The sequence below is a fragment of the Loxodonta africana genome, chromosome 20 (assembly GCF_030014295.1).
Source record: "Loxodonta africana isolate mLoxAfr1 chromosome 20, mLoxAfr1.hap2, whole genome shotgun sequence".
In the NCBI taxonomy this organism is placed as follows: domain Eukaryota; kingdom Metazoa; phylum Chordata; class Mammalia; order Proboscidea; family Elephantidae; genus Loxodonta; species Loxodonta africana.
In genome coordinates, this window is record NC_087361.1 from 62,027,181 (window position 1) to 62,045,765 (window position 18,585).

Here is an 18,585-nt window from a genome sequence, read left to right on the forward strand (position 1 = left end):
TTATATATGACAAGCTAGGAGCCCTGAACATCAAAGGCAAAGTTGAAGAATCGGACTAAGTGGCAAGGGGAGGAAAAAATGGTTCAGAACCAGTGAGAAGTTGCCAGACCTGACCCAGCGGGAACTGGCACCCCGCAGGCCGATTCCACCGCTGCCGTGAGCATGGTGAGGCAAGCAGAGGGATGCATGTTCTACATCAGGGGAAGCTGAATAGCGGAGAGTCTGCTCAACCCTCCAGAAAAATCGGCAAACAATAAGTACCTCCATTTAACCTACCATGATCCAAAAATTCCCCTTCCAGAAAAGCCTCTCACCCACTTACCTGCTCCCATACCACTCTGCACTGGGTCCCAGCAGCTGCATCCCCTTGGCCGGTAGAAGGATCCTGCACATGCCCCGAGAGGGAACAAATTAACAAATGGGAAAAAATAATCTGCTGGCTCTCCTAAGCTGGGAACTCAGGGCAAAAACAGCTCCTTTGCCTAGGCACAGGCACAAGGGGTCCATGGACTTTGAATGCCTTTCACCCCTGAAACAGACATATTTTGACAGTTTAGGCCCTCATTAGCACAGTACAACAGTGTATATACCTGAAGTCTAAGTTCATCTGTTTCAGCTACATGGTAGACAGGCAAGTCCGTGTTATTTGACACTGCTCTGCCTATTAAGCAGGGTCCTTACATACCCAGATCAGGGGCCTGAGAACTGGTGTCTCTACCCACAACACCTAGCCATCTGTGACAGGGGTCCAATAATGAATTAGTGCTGCCTCCCAGTCCTTACAGCCAACAGCATTGGGTGCTCATAGTCCAGATGCAAAACCCACCCACCTATGTGCTCTAGGGAACAGGGACATGCTTTCCTCACAGACACTCAGGGGTGGTTTTCAGACACCTGCCTTGCTCAGCACGTGACCCCCTACTGCACCCAGATACATGTGCCTCTGCTCATTTAGGACTGTAGGTGAGACACTGCACCACACACTTGGTGACTGACTATCTGGACACCTGAGCTGAATCCATACGAGAAAAGTGAAAGGACTCCTGGGCTCACATACCTAGTAACAGCTCTAACCACCTGGTGAGAGGACATTAGAACTTCAAAGGCGCCAATAATCAAATGAGCTCACTCGAGCAGCCTATTTGGGCATATCAAAACAAAACAAAACAAGACAAGAAGCTAGGACACAGTAAACAAACATAAAATAAATAAATACAGTTGAATGGGCATGGGGAATACAGGGTGGAGCAGAAGAGTGCGCTGTCTCATTAGGGGAGAGTAGCTACAAGTACCTAGCAAGGTGTGGATAAATTTTTGTATGAGACTCACTTAATTTGTAAACTTTCACTTAAAGCGCAATAAATGAACACAATCACTTATTGATGGCTCGGAGACAAGAGTCAACAGCAAATCACATAAAGAGGCAGACCACAATGGCTTCAGCAAGCTCCCACAACAAAGAACTGAGAAATCTTCTGGATGAAGAGAACTTCCTGGAATTACCAAAGCTAGAATACAAAAGATTAATATACAGCATTCTTCAAGAGATCAGGAATGAGATCAGGCAAAATGCAGAACATGTCAAGCAGCCACAGAGACAAAGCAATAGAGGAACTTATGCAGATTAGACAAGAGCATAATGACAAATTTAACAGGCTGCAAGAATCCATAGAGAGACAGCAAACTGAAATTCAGAAGATTAACAATAAAAATTCAGAGTTAGATAATTCAATAGAAGGTCATAAGAGCAGAATTGAGGCAATGGAAGTCAGAATTAGACTGAAGATAGAACACTTGACATCAACATATTAGAGGAAAAATCAGATAAAAGAATTTAAAAAAATGAAGAAACCCTAAGAGTTATGTCGGAATCTATCAAGAGGAATAACCTACGAATGACTGGAGTAGCAGAATGGGAAGGATAATAGAAACTACAGAAAGAATCGTTGCATATTTGTTGGCAGAAAACTTCCCTGATATTGTGAAAGATGAGAAGATATCTATCCAAGATGCTCATCGAACCCCACACAAGGTAGATTCCAAAAGGAAGTCACCAAAAGATATTGATATCAAACTTGCCAAAACCAAAGATAAAGAGAATTTTAAGAGCAGCCAGGGATAAACAAAAAGTCACCTACAAAGGAGAGTCAGTAAGACTAAGCTTGGGCTACTCAGCAGAAACCAAGCAGGCAAGAAAGCAACGGGATGACTTATGTAAAGCCTTGAAGGAAAAAACTGCCAACCAAGAATTATATAACCAGCAAAACCATCTCTCAAACATGATGGCAAAAATAGGACATTTCCAGACAAACAGAAGTTTAGGAAATTTGCGAAAACCAAACCAAAATTATAAGAAATACTAAAGGGAGTCCTCTGGTTGGAAAGTCAAAAAAGAATATGATAAAATCAAAACACTAGCTTTACAAATCAAACAAACAGAAAGAGAACAGCAAAAAAAGCACACGGCCACCAGAAAAAGGAAATAATAAAGATCAGGGCAGAAATAAATCAAATAGATAATAGAAAAACAATAGAAACAATCAACAAAACCAATAGCTGGTTCTTTGAAAGAATCAACAAAATGGACAAACCACTGCCCAAAATGACAAAAGAAAAACAGAAGAGGAAGCAAATAACTCAAATAAGAAATGAAATGGGGGACGTTACAACAGTCCCAACTGAAATAAAAAGGATCATAACAGAGTACTATGAAAAACTGTACACAAACAAATTTGAAAATCTAGATAAAATGGACAAATTTCTAGAACACACTACTTACCTAAACTAACACAAACTGAGATAGTAACTCTGAACAGACCCATAACAAGAGATTAAAAAGTGAAAAAAAAAAACAACTTCCAACAACTATGGAAAAAAAAAAGCCCTGGCCCCGATGGCTTCACTGGAGAATTCCATCAAACATTCATAGAAAACCTCATACCAGTACTACTCAAAATATTTCAGAACAACCGAAAAGGAAGGGATACTTCCAAATTCATTCTGTGAAGCCAGCATAACCCTGATACCAAAACCAGGCAAAGACACCACAAAAAAAGGAAATTACCAACCAATATCTCTCATGAATATAGATGCAAAAATTCTCGACAAAATTCTAGCCAATAGAATTCAACAGCATATCAAAAAAAAAAAAAAAATACACCATGACCAAGTGGGACTCATACCAGGTATGCAAGGATGGTTCAACATTAGAAAATCAATCGACGTAATCTGCCACATAAATAAAACAAAAGAACCACACGATCATCTCAATCGATGCAGAAAAGGCATTTGGTAAAGTCCAATAGCCATTCCTGATAAAAACTCTCCATAAAATAGAAATAAAAGGGAAATTCCTCTACATAATAAAGAGCATCTATACAACACCAGTGTTTTTTTTGTTTGTTTGTTTTTCATACAAAACCAGTAGGCATGGTGGCATAGCGCTTAAGCATTCAGCTGCTAACCGACCAAGGGTAGCAGTTCGAATCTATCAGCTGCTCCTTGGAAACCCTGTAAGGCAGTTATACTGTCTTATATACTCACTATGAGACGGAATCAACTCAACAGCAGTGGGTTTCATTTGTTTTTTGGTTTATACAAAACCAACAGCCAACATCATTCTCAATGGTGAGAGGCTGAAAACATTCCCCCTGAGAATGAAAACAAGACAAGGATGCCCTTTACCACCGCCCCTATTTAACACTGTGCTTGAAGTAGACCTACCTAGAGCAATAAGGCAAGAAAAAGAAATAAAGGGTATCCAAATTGGTAAGGAAGAAGTAAAACTATGCCTATTCACAGATGATACGACATTATACATAGAGAACCCTAAAGACTCCAAAAGAAAACTACTGAAACTAATAGAGAAAGATTCACCATACTAGCAGGAGACAAGATCAACATACAAAAATCAGGTGAATTCTTATACACTCATAAAAAGAACCTCGAAAAGGAAATCAGGAAATAAAATAAAACATGAAGGAATAAGCCTAACCAGGGATGCAAAAGACTTACACACAGAAAACTACAGAACAGTACTGCAAGAAACCAAAAAGAGACATAAATGGAAAAAACATAGCATGCTCATGAATAGGTAGACTCAACATTGTGAAAATGTCAATTTAACCCAAAGCAATCTACAAACACAAAGCAATCCGGATCCAAAAGCAACAGCATTCTTTAAAGAGATGGGAAAAACTAGTCATTAACTTTACATGGAAAGAAAAGAGGCCTCAGATAAGTAAAGCATTAATAAAGAAAAGGAACTAAGTGGGAGGCCTGGCACTATCTGATTTCAGAACGTGCTATACAGCTACGGTAGCCAAAACAGCCTGGTACTGGTACAACAACAGACACAATTTGACCAATGGAACAGAATTGAAAACCCAGATGTAAATCCATCTACCTACAGTCACCTGATCTTTGGGAAATGTCCAAAGTTCATTAAACGGGGAAAAAGCAGTCTTTTTAACAAATGGTGCTGGCAAAAACCGATGTCTATCTGTAAAAAAATGAAACAGGGCCCATACCTCACACCATACACAAAAACTCATTCAAATGGATCAAAGACTGAAATATAAAGCCAAAAGCTATAAAGATCATAGGAGAAAAAATAGGGTCAATGCTAGGGGCCCTAATATAAAGCATAAATGGGATACGAACCACAACTAACAATACACAAACACCAGAAGATAAGCTAGACAACTGGAATCTGAGAAATAAATTTTGGGTATGACTTATCCAACGAAGGTCTAATCTCTAAAATCTATAGGAAAATCCAATACCTCTACAACAAAAAGACAATCCAATTAAAAAATGGGCAAGGGATATGAACGGACTCTTCAACAAAGAAGGCATTTAGCTGGCTAACAGACACCTGAGGAAATGCTCGCAATCATTAGCCATTAGAGAAATGCAAATCAAAACTACAATGAGATACCATCTCATTCCAACATTACTAGAACAAATCAAAAAAACAGAAAATAACAAATGTTGGAGAGGCTGTGGGGAGATTGGAACTCTTTTGCATTGCTGGTCGGAATGTAAAATGGTATAATCACTATGAAAAACGATATGGAGCCTCCTTAAAAAGCTAGAAATATAAATACCATATGATCCAGTAATCCCACTCCTAGAGATATACCCTAGAGAAATAAGAGCTGCCACATGAATAGACATATGCACATCCAAGTTCATTACAGCATTATTCACAATAGCAAAATGATGGAAACTACCTAAGTGCCTATCAAGACATGAATGGATAAACAAACTATGGTACATACACACAATAGAATACTCTGCAACAATAAAGAATAACGATGAATTTGTGAAACATCTCACAACATGGATGAATCTGGAGGGCATAATTCTGAGCGAAATAAGTCAATCACAAAAGGACAAATACTGTATGAGACCACTATTATAAAAACTCATGAAAAGGTCTACACACAGAAAGAAACAATCTTTGGTGGTTACAAAGGAGGAGAGGGGTGGGGAGGGAAAAACACTAACTAGACAATAGATAAGTGGAAACTTTGGGGAAGGTGAAGACAGTACACAATATTGGAGAAGTGAGCACAACTTGATCAAGGCAAAGTCATAGAAGCTTCATAGACACATCCAAACTCCCTAAAGGACTGAGTTACTGGGCTCAGGGTTGGGGGCCATGGCCTTGGGAGACATTAGCTCAATTGGCATGACATAGTTTGTAAAGAAAATGTTCTACATCCTACTTTGGTGAGTAGCATCTGGGGTCTTAAAAGCTTTTGAGTGGCTATCTAAGATGCTTCTACTGGTCCCATCCCATCTGGAGCAATGGAAAATGAAACTACCACAGCCTCCACAAGACTGAGTCCAGAACAACTAGATGGTGCCTGTCTACCACCACCGACTACTCTTGCAAGAATCAAAATAGAGGGTCCCGGACAGAGTGGGAGAAAAATACAGAAAAAATTCAAACTCATAAAAAAAGGACCAGGCTTACTGCTCTGACAGAATTCTGGAGAAATTCTGAGAGTACAGCCCCTGAACACCCTTTAACTCAGTATTGAAGTCACTCCTGAAGTTCACCCTTCAGCCAAAGATTAGACAGGCCTGTATAACAAATAGTAACACACGTAGTTCAGCCATGTATACGAGACTCATTGGGCACATCAAACCACAAGCAAAGACAAAAGGCAGAAAGGGACAGGAAAAGTGGATGAATGGAAATGGGGAACTCTAGGACAAGAAGGGGTAAGTGTTGTTGACACATCATGGGATTGGCAACCAATGTCACAAAACAATTTGTGTATTAATTGTTCAATGAGAAACTAGTTTGCTCTGTAAACTTTCACCTAAATCACAACTAAAAAAAAAAAAGAAAGAGAGAACAGAAGAACAATGATGAATCCATGAAACATCTCACAGTATGAATGAATCTGGAGGGCATTATGCTGAGTGAAATAAGTCAATCACAAAAGGACAAATATTGTATGAGACCAGTTATAAAAACCCAAGAAAAGGATGACACACAGAAAAAAACAATCTTCGATGGTTAGGAGAGAGGGAATGGCTGGGGAAGGGAAATCACTTACTAGATAGTAGACAAGTGTTAGCTTTGGAGAAAGGAAGACAACCCACAATATAGGGGAAGTCAGCACAACCTGATCAAGGCAAAGTCATAGAAGCTTCTTAAACACATTGAAACACCTTGAGGTACCCAGTTACTGGGGCTGAGGCCTGGGGACCATGGTCTCGAGGAACATCTAGGTCAATTGGCATAACATAGTCCATTAAGAAAATGTTCTACATCCTACTTTGGTGAGGGGCTTCTGGGGTCTCAAAAGCTTACAAACAGCCATCGAAGGCACATCTATTGGTCCCATCCCATCTGGAGCAAAGAAGAATGAAGAAAAATAAAGACACAAAGAAAATACTTGTCCAAAGGACTAAAGGACCACATGAACCACAGCCTCCACCCCGAGCCCAGAAGAACTAGATGTTGCCTGGCTACCACCACCAACTATTCCAACAGGGATAACAACAGAGGGTCCCAGAAACAGAGGGAGGAAAATGTAGAACAAAATTCAAATTCACAAAAATTTATCAGACTTACTGGTCTGACAGAGGCTGCAGGAATCCCCAAGATTATGCCCCCAGGACACCCAACTAACTCAGAATTGAAGCCACTCCCAAAGTCCACCTTTCGGCCAAAGATTAGACAGGTCTATAAAACAAAATAATAACACACGTGAGGAACAGGCTTCTTAGTTCAATCAAGTGTACGAGACCAAATGGGCAACACCTGCCCAAAAGCAAAGACAAGAAGGCTGGTAGGGATAGGAAAACTGGACGAATGGACACAGAGAATCTGAAGTGGAAAGGGGGAGAGTGCTGACACATTGCAGGGATTGCAGACAATGTCACAGAACTATTTGTGTACAAATTTTTGAATGAGAAAGTATTTTGCGCTGTATACTCTCACCTAAAGCACAATAAAATTTAAAAATAATAATAACAAGTAAATAAACAATGAAAACTCATTTGATACCACCAGTGGAGGGAGTATTTCATTAACTCCTTAATTGGAAAAATTATATTTAAAAAGAAACTATTAATCATTTGCCCTGCCTTTTTAGAAGGAACTATAGTTCGTCCCCAGTTTATGACCAAAAGCTTTTCTTTACAGAAGAATGCAGGCTACAACACACAGAAATAACAATAGGCTGAGAAAATCACCACTTCCAACTTCCACTGAAAGAACTGATTCAGGCAAGTTCATCAAAGGACATTAAAAGGTTTTTAAGGTTATTAGAGAACAGGATATTCATATATGCTGAATTCACACCCTACACATTACCTGGTGAATGCAAAGGAATAAATGTACCTTTTCAAGGGAGCGATCTGACAGTCGCTGTTGTGTATCAGTGATTTAACTTAGTAATGGAGTCCCTGGGTGGTGCAAATGGTTAATGCGCTCGCCTGCTATCCAAAAAGTTGGCAATTTGAGTCCACCCAGAGGCCTGGTGATCAACTTCTGAAAAATCATCCACTGAAAACATACGGAGAACGATTCTACTCTGACACACATATGGGGTCCCCGTGAGTGGGAATCAACTAGATGGCAACTGGTAATTAGCAATGTGAACAGTGGAGAAAACTGGGCACTGTATCCACCTCATAGATGCAATGCAAAGTACACGGTATCATGTATGAAGTGACTTTGCCAAAACTGATTAAGCTTTATTAAATCAATCAGCCAGTGGAAAGAAAACCTATGGATCACAACAGGACTATCCACAAGCAATCGTGGGGATGGCACAGAACTGGACAGCATTTCATTCCACTGTGCATGGGGTTGCCATGAGTCAGAGGCTAACAGCTCTGACCTTAGAAGTAATTGTTATGTGAGATAATAACTTTGCCTTACTGTTTAAGCCCCATTTTCAGTTAGGTTTATCATTACTTATAGTTAAACACATCCAGACTGAAACAATTCCTAACGTGGATGTTGTACAACTGGGATCTTATTTAGTATAAACCATCATTTAATTTTATTGTTTGTCTAATTGTATCATTAAAACTTAGAATAGTTACCCCTTACTACGAAAAGCTTTGTTTGGGAAGAAGAGACTGCCTTAAAACAGCTCAGTGTTTTTTCAGTTCTAAAGGCTTCTTTCTTGAAAACATTTTGATTTGGCAAGTGATATCAAGGACAATCAAGATTTAAAAAAAAAAAAAATCTATAAAACGCCAAACAGATAAGGAGTCAGGCTTGTACTTTGCCCTCCTTAGGGAGTAGCTTATTGGCCTGGAAGATCACACATTCTGAGCTACAGCTGGAGGTCAGACCTTGAGTTCAGCCACTCACTGTGGGAGTTCCCGAGAGGAAACAAGTAAGTGAGGCAATTTAGCTCAGAAAGATGAAAGTTCCCTGCTGTTTTCATCAGAGAAATAAAGAACGATGGTTCTTTTCAAGCATATCAAGGATCAGGAAGCTGATGCAGGATGGGGTGGTGTTTTGTTCTGTTGTATGTAGGGTTGCCAGCAGTTGGAGCAGACTTGATGACAACTGACAACATGGTTTCTCCACAGACAAATTTTGTACTGGAGACCAACATGCCTTTATGCCCTGCTAAAGAAATAAGACTTCCATCCCTAGGAGGCCTCGTACTACCTGACCTCAGAACCTACTATACAGCTACAGTAGTCAAAACAGCCTGGTACTGGTAGAAAGACAGACACATTGACAAATGGAACACAATTGAGAACCCCAATGTAAATCCATCCACCTATGGTCACCTGATCTTCGACAAAGGCCCAAAGTCCATCAAATGGGGAAAAGACAGTCTTTTTAACTAACGGTGCTGGCAAAACCGGATGTTCATCTGCAAAAAAAATGAAACAGGACTCATACCTCACACCGTACACAAAAACTAATTCAAATGGATCAAAGACCAAAATATAAAACCAAAAACTATAAAGATAATAGAAGGAAAAACAGGGTCAACACAAGAGGCCCTAATACATGGCATTAACAGGATACAAACCATAACTAACAATACACAAACACCAGAAGATAAGCTAGGATCTTCTAAAAATTAAACACTTATGCTCATCAAAAGACTTCACCAAAAGAGTAAAAAGAGAACCTACAGACTGGGAAAATATTTTTGGCTATGACAAATCTGACAAAGTTCTAATCTCTAAAATCTACAAGAAAGCCGAACACCTCTACAACAAAAAGACAATCCAATTAAAAAATGGGCAAAGGATATGAACAGGCACTTCAACAAAGAAGACATTAAAGCAGCTAACAGATGCATGAGGAAATGCTCCAGATCACTAGCCATTAGAGAAATGCAAATCAAAACCACAATGAGATACATCTCACCCCAATATTACTGGCACAAATTAAAAAAGCACAAAATAACAGATGTTGGAGAAGCTGCAGGGAAATCGGAAGTCTTATGCGTGGCTGGTGGGAATGCACAATGGTACAACCATTTTGCAAAACGATATGGCACTTCCTTAAAAAACTAGAAATAGAAATACCATATGATCCAGCAATCCCACTCCTAGCAATATTTCCTAGAGGAATAAGAGCTGTCACACGAATAGACATATGCACACTTATGTTCACTGTAGCATTGTTAACAATAGCAAAAAGATGGAAACAACCTAGGTGTCCATCAACAGATGAATGTATAAACAAACTATGGTACATACACACAAAGGAACACTATGCAACAAAAAAGAACAATGATGAACCTGCAAAGCATCTCACAGCCTGGATGAGTCTGGAAGGCAGTATGCTGAGTGAAATAAGTCAACCATAAAAGAACAAATAATATACGAGACCACTATTATAAAAGCTCATGAAAAGATTTACACACACAAAGACACAATCTTTGATGGTTACAAGGGAGGGGAGGGAGGGGGAGTGATGAACACTAAGTAGACAATAGATAAATGATAATTTTGGTGAAGGGTAAGACAGTACACAATACTGGAGAAGCCAGTACAACTTGTCCAAGGCAAGGCCATGGAAGCTCCACAGACACATCCAAACTCCCTGAGGGACCACATTACCAAGCTAAGAGCTGTGGGGACTACGGTCTCGGGGAACATCTAGCTCAGTTGGCATAACACAGTTTATAAAGAAAATGTTCTACATTCTACTTTGGTGAGCAGCATCTGGGGTCTTAAAAGCTTGTGAGTGGCCATCTAAGATAGTCCACTGGTCTCACCCTGTCTGGAGCAAGGGAGAATGAAGAAAGCCAAAGACACAAAGGAAAGATTAGTCCAAAGGACAAATGGGCCACAACTACCACAGTCCCCACCAGACAGTCCAGTACAACTAAATGGTACCCAGCTACCACCACCAACTGCTCTAACAGGGACCACAATAGAGGGATCACAGAGCTGGAGAAAAACGCAGAACAAAATTCTAACTCAAAAAAAAAGACCAGACTTACTGGCCTGACAGAGACAGGGGAAACCCTGAGAGTATGGCCCCCCGACACCCTTTTAGCTCAGTAATGAAGTCACTCCTGAGGTTCACCCTTCAGCCAAAGATTAGACAGGTCCATAAAACAAAAAGAGACTAAAGGGACACACAGCCCAGGGGCAAGGATAAGAAGGCAAGAGGGGACAGTATTTGGGAACCCAAGGCTGAGAAGGAAGAATGTTGACATGTCATGGGGTTAGCAACCAATGTCATAAAACAATATGTATATTAAGTATAAGTTACTATTTGTTTAATGAGAGGCTAGTTCTGTAAACCTTCATCTAAAGTACAGTAAAAAAAATAATAATAATAAAAAAGAAATAAGACTTCTCTCCCACCTCATTTGCAGGTATAAAGAGATGGGTAGACAAAATAAAGGGAACAACCAAAGGAGACAGACACGCACACACCATGTATTCTATCTGACAAACATTTTAGGAAGTCGGTCCTTAACATACAATATCTATGTAATCCTCAAAAAACCCTGCAAAGGTAAGTCTCTTCATTTACAGATGAAGAAGCTAAAGCTCGAAGGAGCCCTGGTGGCACAACAATTAAGCACTCGACTGCTAACCAAAAGGTTGGCAGTTCGAACCCACTCAGTGGCTCCATGGTAGAAAGACATGGTGATTTGCTCCCGTAGTGATTACAGCCTAGAAAACCCCATGAGGCAGTTCTACTCTGCTGCCTGGGGTCTCTATGAGTCAGAATCAAAAAGTTAAAGCTCAGAGAGTTCTAATTAGCTGCCAAAGGCTGCCTACTAATGGTTGGTGGAGCTGGGATTCAAACCTACATCTGTCTTGACTCTGAAGTCCATATTCTTTCCTTTATATCTTATGCAAGAAGAACAAGAAACACTGCAGCAAGAAAGACTGCAGAACAACTCAGTCTTGGAATATTATCCCTTCGAATGGACTCAAAGGCTGCTCCCACCAGTTTTTGCCCTCTGCTGCCAAAGGTAATACTGGCCACACTGTGAAGATACAGACCCAGCTAAGCTCACTAGGATTCCATTAGGAGGACCAACTGCTACCATTCTGGATTCCCAGACCTCAAACCATGGCCCTCACCTCAGTCAGCCACATTACACATGCATAATCTTGCCCACAAAAGAAAAGAGACAAAATAAGGAGTTGGTCCGAGCAACTGTACCCCTGCCTGCCCCCAGTTCAGCTTCACCCTAAAGCTGACACTTGGTGCTTATCCCACTGACAATGATATTCACAATTACCTAAAGTCCAACAGGAGACAGCCCCCAGGAGGGGGGTGCTGCTGTAGATGGCGTGCATGTACATCAGGTGAGCCATCAGCTCTGCCAGCCACCACCAGCAAAGTAGGCGACCCAGCCCCACAGCCAGGATGCAGACGGTAGACTTCAATGAGCAGTGTTCTTGCTGCTGCATCTAAAGTGGAAAAGAAAAAAGGTAATTAGATTGTGTGTGGATTTTTAAGACCTTTTAAATAGTCCCCTAGATGATGTTTTTAATAAACTTCCCTCAGTTCTTGCCATGTCCACTAACAGAGGGTTAGTTTGGTTTGCCTTGGGAATACTCAGTGTTCTTGGGTGAAAAGGCCGTACCCAAGCTTGAAAACTCTGTCCCAGAGTAAGAATAGGGTCAGGTCACAAGCTAGCCTAGTATAAATAACCAAAGACAGGTTCTGTATCACTCCATCCCAGCAACAGGCACTCAAAAATTCTGGGGTGGGAGGGCAGTACCTGGTGGATTCTCCCTCCAGACTTTGGGATTCCTTGGGGCTCCAGGTGTCACCCCGCCTGTCTTTACCCATCACCCATCCAAGTTTGAGGCTGGGAAAAGTAGAGCCAAGTCATGAAGGGACAAAGAACTGGTAAGAGAAAGGGAGAATGAGAGAGCAAGCCAGAGAGCAAAAGAAAATCAAGTGTGGGTGTATGCTTCTAGCTTAAGTTGTTTCTGAAGCAAACCAGAATAAAAGTACACAGAAAGACACATATGGGACAAGCCTCTTGCTTATCAGGAGGTATAGTTTAATAGTTAAGAACATGGACATGAGAAGGAATCAGAATCAAATTCTAGCACAAACCACACAGCTCTGTGAGCCTAGGCAAGTTTCTTAACCTCTCTAAGTCTTGGTTTACTCATATATAAAGAAAGATTGCTGTGATGACTAAATATGATAAAGTACATAAAGTACAGAGTAAAGGGCCTGGCACGTAAAAGCACTGGGTAATTGGTAGTTAATATCTGGGTAGAACAATGGTTAATACATTCAGCTGCTAACTAAAAGGTTGGGGGTTGGAGTCCACCCAGAGGTGCCTCAGAAGAAAGTCCTGACAATCTACTTCCAAAACATCAGCCATTGAAAACCCTACGTACCACAGTTCTACTCTGGCACACACGGGGTGGCTATGGGTCAGAACCGACTCGATGGCAAAAACATCTGATAATTATGAACCTCTTACCTGTGCCTTCTTAATAGTCTTCTCTTGTGGGGTCCTAGACTACCACTTACAGAGAAGAATTAGGAGATGCTTTAAGGCCAAACAGAGCAGGTGGGAGAAGGGTGTTTTAACTATTCATAAACTACTGAGAGTATGCTCAATATGTGTACACAAAAAAGTTATGCCAAAGTGGGCTGGTTCTGTTCACAGCATTAGAATTAATATGATATTGGTGGTGTCACCTCATTGCCCATGGTTTAGAGATGCTGTCTTAGTTATGTAGTGCTCCTATAACAGAAATACCACAAGTGGTTGTCTTCAACAAATAGAAGTTTATTCTCTCACAGTCTAGGAGGCTAGAGCTCAATTCAGGGTGTCAGCTCCATGGAAAGGCTTTCTCTCTGGGGGAAGGTCCTTGTCACCAATATTCCCCAGTAAAGGAGTTTCTCAGCACAGGGACCCTGGGTCCAAAGAACACACTGTTCTCCTGGCTCTTGTTTTTTGACAATGTGAGGTCTCCAACTCTCTCTGCTTGCTTCTCTCCTTTATATCTCAAAAGAGATTGACTTTAAGATACAACCTAATCTTGTAGACTGAGTCCTGCCTCATTAACATAACTGCCTCTAATCTTATCTCATTACCATCATAAACAAACAAACAAAAAAGGAAACCCATTGCAGTCAAGTCAATTCCAGCTCATTGAGACACCATAAGGCAGAGTAGAACTGCTCCATAGGATTTCCAAAGAGCACCCAGTGGATTCAAACTGCCAACCTTTTGGTTTGCAGCCATATCTCTTAACCACTATGTGCCACAAGAATTTCCTTCATTAACATTATAGAGACAAGATTCACAACACGTAGGAAAATCACATCAGATGACAAAATGGTAGACAATCTCACAATACTGGGAATCATGGTCTAGCCAAGTTGACACATATTTTGGGGGGACACAATTCAATCCATAACATTCTATTCTTTTGGCTCCCAAAAGTTCATGTCCTTGCCACATGTAAAACATACTCACCCCATCATATCATAGTAAAAATCTTAATTCATTTCCAAGTCCAAAATTCAAAAATTATTTATCTTTATCTGTGACATCTAGAATTACAAGTTATCTGCTTCCAAAGTACAATGGTGCAACAGGCACAAGCTACACATTTCCATTACAAATGGAAGAAATTGGAGGGAAAGAAAGAATAGGCACCAAGAAAGTCAGCAGAACATATTATATTAGTTCTCAAAGTTTGAAAATAATCCTCTGTTCTGTGAGACCATTTAGACAATGGCCCTGCCCTCTACTCTAGTGATGGCCACACTCCCCAAATTCTGGATGGAGGCCCCTGGACTGAGCTTCAGCTCCACCTTCCAGGCCAGCAACTCTGCTCCCTTGACTTTTGGAGGCCTCATTCGCCTAGTCCATCTGAGTGGTGACTCCACCTTTTGAGACATCAGCGGTCGTGGCATTACCGTTTGAGACTGAGGCAGCTATGCTTCCTGTATTCCTTGACCCTTTAGCTTCTGCTTCCTGGCCCCCTGGTCTCTCGGACCCTCAGGTCTCGCTGCCTGAACCTGCCCTGCTGGGGCAAGTGTTCCAAAGCTCTTTAGCTCTACCAGTAAGCGCCTGGAAGCACCCCGCTCTGCCAGTAAACTTTGACTGCAATGCAGTGAGCTCAGCAAGCCTATCTCCACCAATAAGTGCTTAGAAGCACCCTACTCCATCAGAAAGCCTCCTGTGCAAAGCTACTCAGCTCTCTTGCTCTGTGGGTTGGATCCAGTGCTGCTTCGAGCTGGTCTCCTGGTTCTGCTGCTGCTGTTTCTCTGCTGCTGCCCTTTTCCTGTTGCTCCTTCTCGCTGTCTGTGCAGTCTCCAGTGTAATAGCTCTCCTCACTTCTTCTGAGTCCTCACCAGAATTGTCTGACATGCATAAGTCCACCAACAGTCTCATCAATGAAATCTAGGCACTTTAAAACTCTTTCAGCCTCTACACATTTACAGTTTCAAAACCACTATCACATTTTAGGTATCTGTTAGAGCAGCACCCTACTCCCAGTACCAAATTCTGTCTTTGTTACCTAGTACTGCTATAACAAAAATACCACAAGTGGATGGGTATAACAAAGAGAAATTTATTCTCTCACAGTCTGTCATTGTTGTTAGGTGCTGCTGAGTCCGTTTCAACTCATAGCAACACTACGTACAACAGAACGAAACACCACCCAGTCCTACACCATACTCACAAGCATTGTTATGCTTGAGCCCATTGTTGTATTCACTGTGTCAATCCATCTTGCTGAGGGTCTTCCTCTTTATCACTGACCTTCTACTTTATCAAGCATGATGTCCTTCTCCAGAGACTGATCACTCCTGAAAACAAGTCCAAAGTATGTGAGACAAAGTCTGACTATCCTTGCTTCTAAGAAGCATTCTGGTTGTACTTCGTCCAAGACACATTTGTTCATTCTCTTGGCAGCCCGCGGTATATTCGATATTCTTAGCCAACACCACAATTCAAAGCCATCAGTTCTGGTCTTCCTTATTCATTGTCCAGCTTTTGCATGCATACGAGGCAACTGAAAACACCATCGCTTGTGTCAGGTGTACCTCACTCTCAAGGTGACATCTTTGCTTTCTAACACATTAAAGAGTTCTTTTTTTTTTTTTTTTAATATTTATTGTGCGTGAAGTGCAAGTTTACAAATCAAGTCAGTCTCTCATACACAAATTTGTATACTCCTTGCTATATACTCCTACTTGCTCTCCCCCAGTGAGACAACACACTCCTCCTCTCCACCCTGTATTTCTGTGCTCATTCAACCAGCTTCTGTCCCCCTCTGCCTTCTCATTTCCCCTCCAGACAGGAGCTGCCCACACAGTCTCATATGTCTACTTGATCCAAGAAGCTCATTCCTCACCAGTCTCATTTTCAATCTTATACTCCAGTCCAATCCCTGTCTGAAGAGTTGGCTCTGGGAATGTTACCTGCCTTGGGCTAACAGAAGGTCTGGAGATCATGGTCTCCAGGACCTTCTAGTCTCAGTCACACCATTAAATCTGGTCTTTTTACGAGAATTTGAGGTCCGCATCCCACTGCTCTCCTACTCCTTCAGGGGTTCTCTGTTGTGTTCCCTGTCAGGGCAGTCATCAGTTGTAGTTGGGCACCATGTAGTTGTTCCGGCCTCAGGCTGATGTAGTCTCTGATTTATGAGGCCCTTCCTGTCTCTTGGGCTCATGATTACCTTGTATCTTCGGTGTTCTTAATTCCCCTTTGCTCCAGGTGGGTTGAAACCAACTGATGCGTCTTAGATGGCTGCTTGCTAGCATTTAAGACCCCAGACACCACTCTCCAAAGTGGGATGCAGAATGTTTTCTTAATAGATTTTATTACACCAATTGACTTAGATGTCCCCTGAAACCATGGTCCCCAAAGCCCTGCCTCTGCTACGCTGGCCTTCAAAGCATTCAGTTTATTCAGGAAACTTCTTTGCTTTTGGTTTAGTCCAGTTGTGCTGACCTCACCTGTACTGTGTGTTGTCTTTCCTTTCACCTAAAATAGTTCTTGACTGCTATCTATCTAATTAGTGAATACCCCTTTCCCTCCCTCCCTCCCCACCCTCGTAACCATCAAAGAATATTTTCTTTTCTGTTTAAACTATTTATCGAGTTCTTATAATAGTGATCTCATACAATATTTGTCCTTTTGCAACTGGCTAATTTCACTCAGCATAATGCCTTCCAGATTCCTCCATGTTATGAAATGTTTCACAGATTCATCATTGTTCTTTATCAAGGCACAGTATTCCATTGTGTGAATATACCAGAATTTATTTATCCATTCATTCATCAACGTGCACTTTGGTTGCTTCCAGCTTTTTGCTATTGTAAACAGTGCTGCAGTGAACATGGGTGTACATATAACTGTTCATGTAAAGGCTCTTATTTCTCTAGGGTATATTCCAAAGAGTGGGGTTGCTGGATCGTATGGTAGTTCTATTTCTAGCTTTTTAAGGAAGCACCAAATCGATTTCCAAAGTGGTTGTACCATTTTACATTCCCACCAGCAGTGTATAAGTGTTCCAGTCTCTCCACAGCCTCTCTAACATTTACTATTTTGTGCTTTTTGGATTAATGCCAGCCTTGCTGGAGTGAGATGGAATCTCACTGTAGTTTTGATCTGCTTTTCTGGTGGTGTAGTGAGTAAGTGCTACGGCTGCGAACCAAGAGGTCAGCAGTTCGAATCCACCAGGTGCTCCTTGGAAATTCTATGGGGCAGTTCTACTCTACCCTGTAAGGTCGCTATGAGTCAGAATCGACTCAACGGCAGTGGGTTTTTTTTTTTTTTTAATGGCTAATGATCATGAGCATTTCCTCATGTATCTGGTAGCTACCTGAATATCTTCTTTAGTTAAGTGCCTGTTCATATCCTTTGCCCATTTTTAATTGGGTTGTTTGTCTTTCTGTAGTTGAGTTTTTGCAGTATTACGTAGATTTTAGAGATCAGGCACCGAGCAGAAATGTCATAGCTAAAAATTTTTTCCCAGACTGTAGGTAATCTTTTCACTCTTTTGATGAAGTCTTTGGATAAGCATAGGTGTTTGATTTTTAGGAGCTTCCAATTATCTATTTTCTTTTCTGGTGTGTGTGCATTGTTAGGAATGTTTTGTATACCATTTACGCCATGTTTAGGGTTCCTAGGGCTGTCTCTATTTTTCCTTCCATTATCTTTATCGTTTTAGATTTTATATTTAGGTCTTTGATCCATTTTGAGTTTGTTTTTGTCCATGGTGTGAGGTATGGGTCCTGTTTCATTGTTTTGCAGATGGATATCCAGTTATGCCGATGGATATCCAGTTATGCCAGCACCATTTGTTAAAGACTGTCTTTTCACCATTTAATTTGATTTTGGGCCTTTGTGGGTGGATTTATGTCTGGATTCTCAATTCTGTTGTATTGCTCTATGTATTTGTTATTGTACCAGTACCAGGCTGTTTTGATGACTGTGGCAGTATAATAGGTTCTAAAACCAGGTAGTGTGAGGCCTCCCACTTTTGTCTTCTTTTTCAGTAATGCTCTACTTATTCAGGGCCTCTTCCCTTTCCATATGAAGTTGGTGATTTGTTTCTCCATCTCATTGAAAAATGTCGTTGGAATCTGGGTTGGAATTGCACTGTATG

General features: G+C 41.1%; 1 protein-coding gene across 1 annotated transcript in view; it reads right to left on the minus strand.

Moving 5' to 3' along the window:
• The window catches only part of HHAT (hedgehog acyltransferase), a 640,126-nt gene that overhangs the window by 512,019 nt on the left and 109,522 nt on the right, over positions 1–18,585 (minus strand). Inside the window, exon 6 of the mRNA XM_064273239.1 lies at positions 12,222–12,393. Coding sequence (XP_064129309.1) covers positions 12,222–12,393 — 172 coding nt within the window. The remainder of the gene's footprint in view (positions 1–12,221; positions 12,394–18,585) is intronic.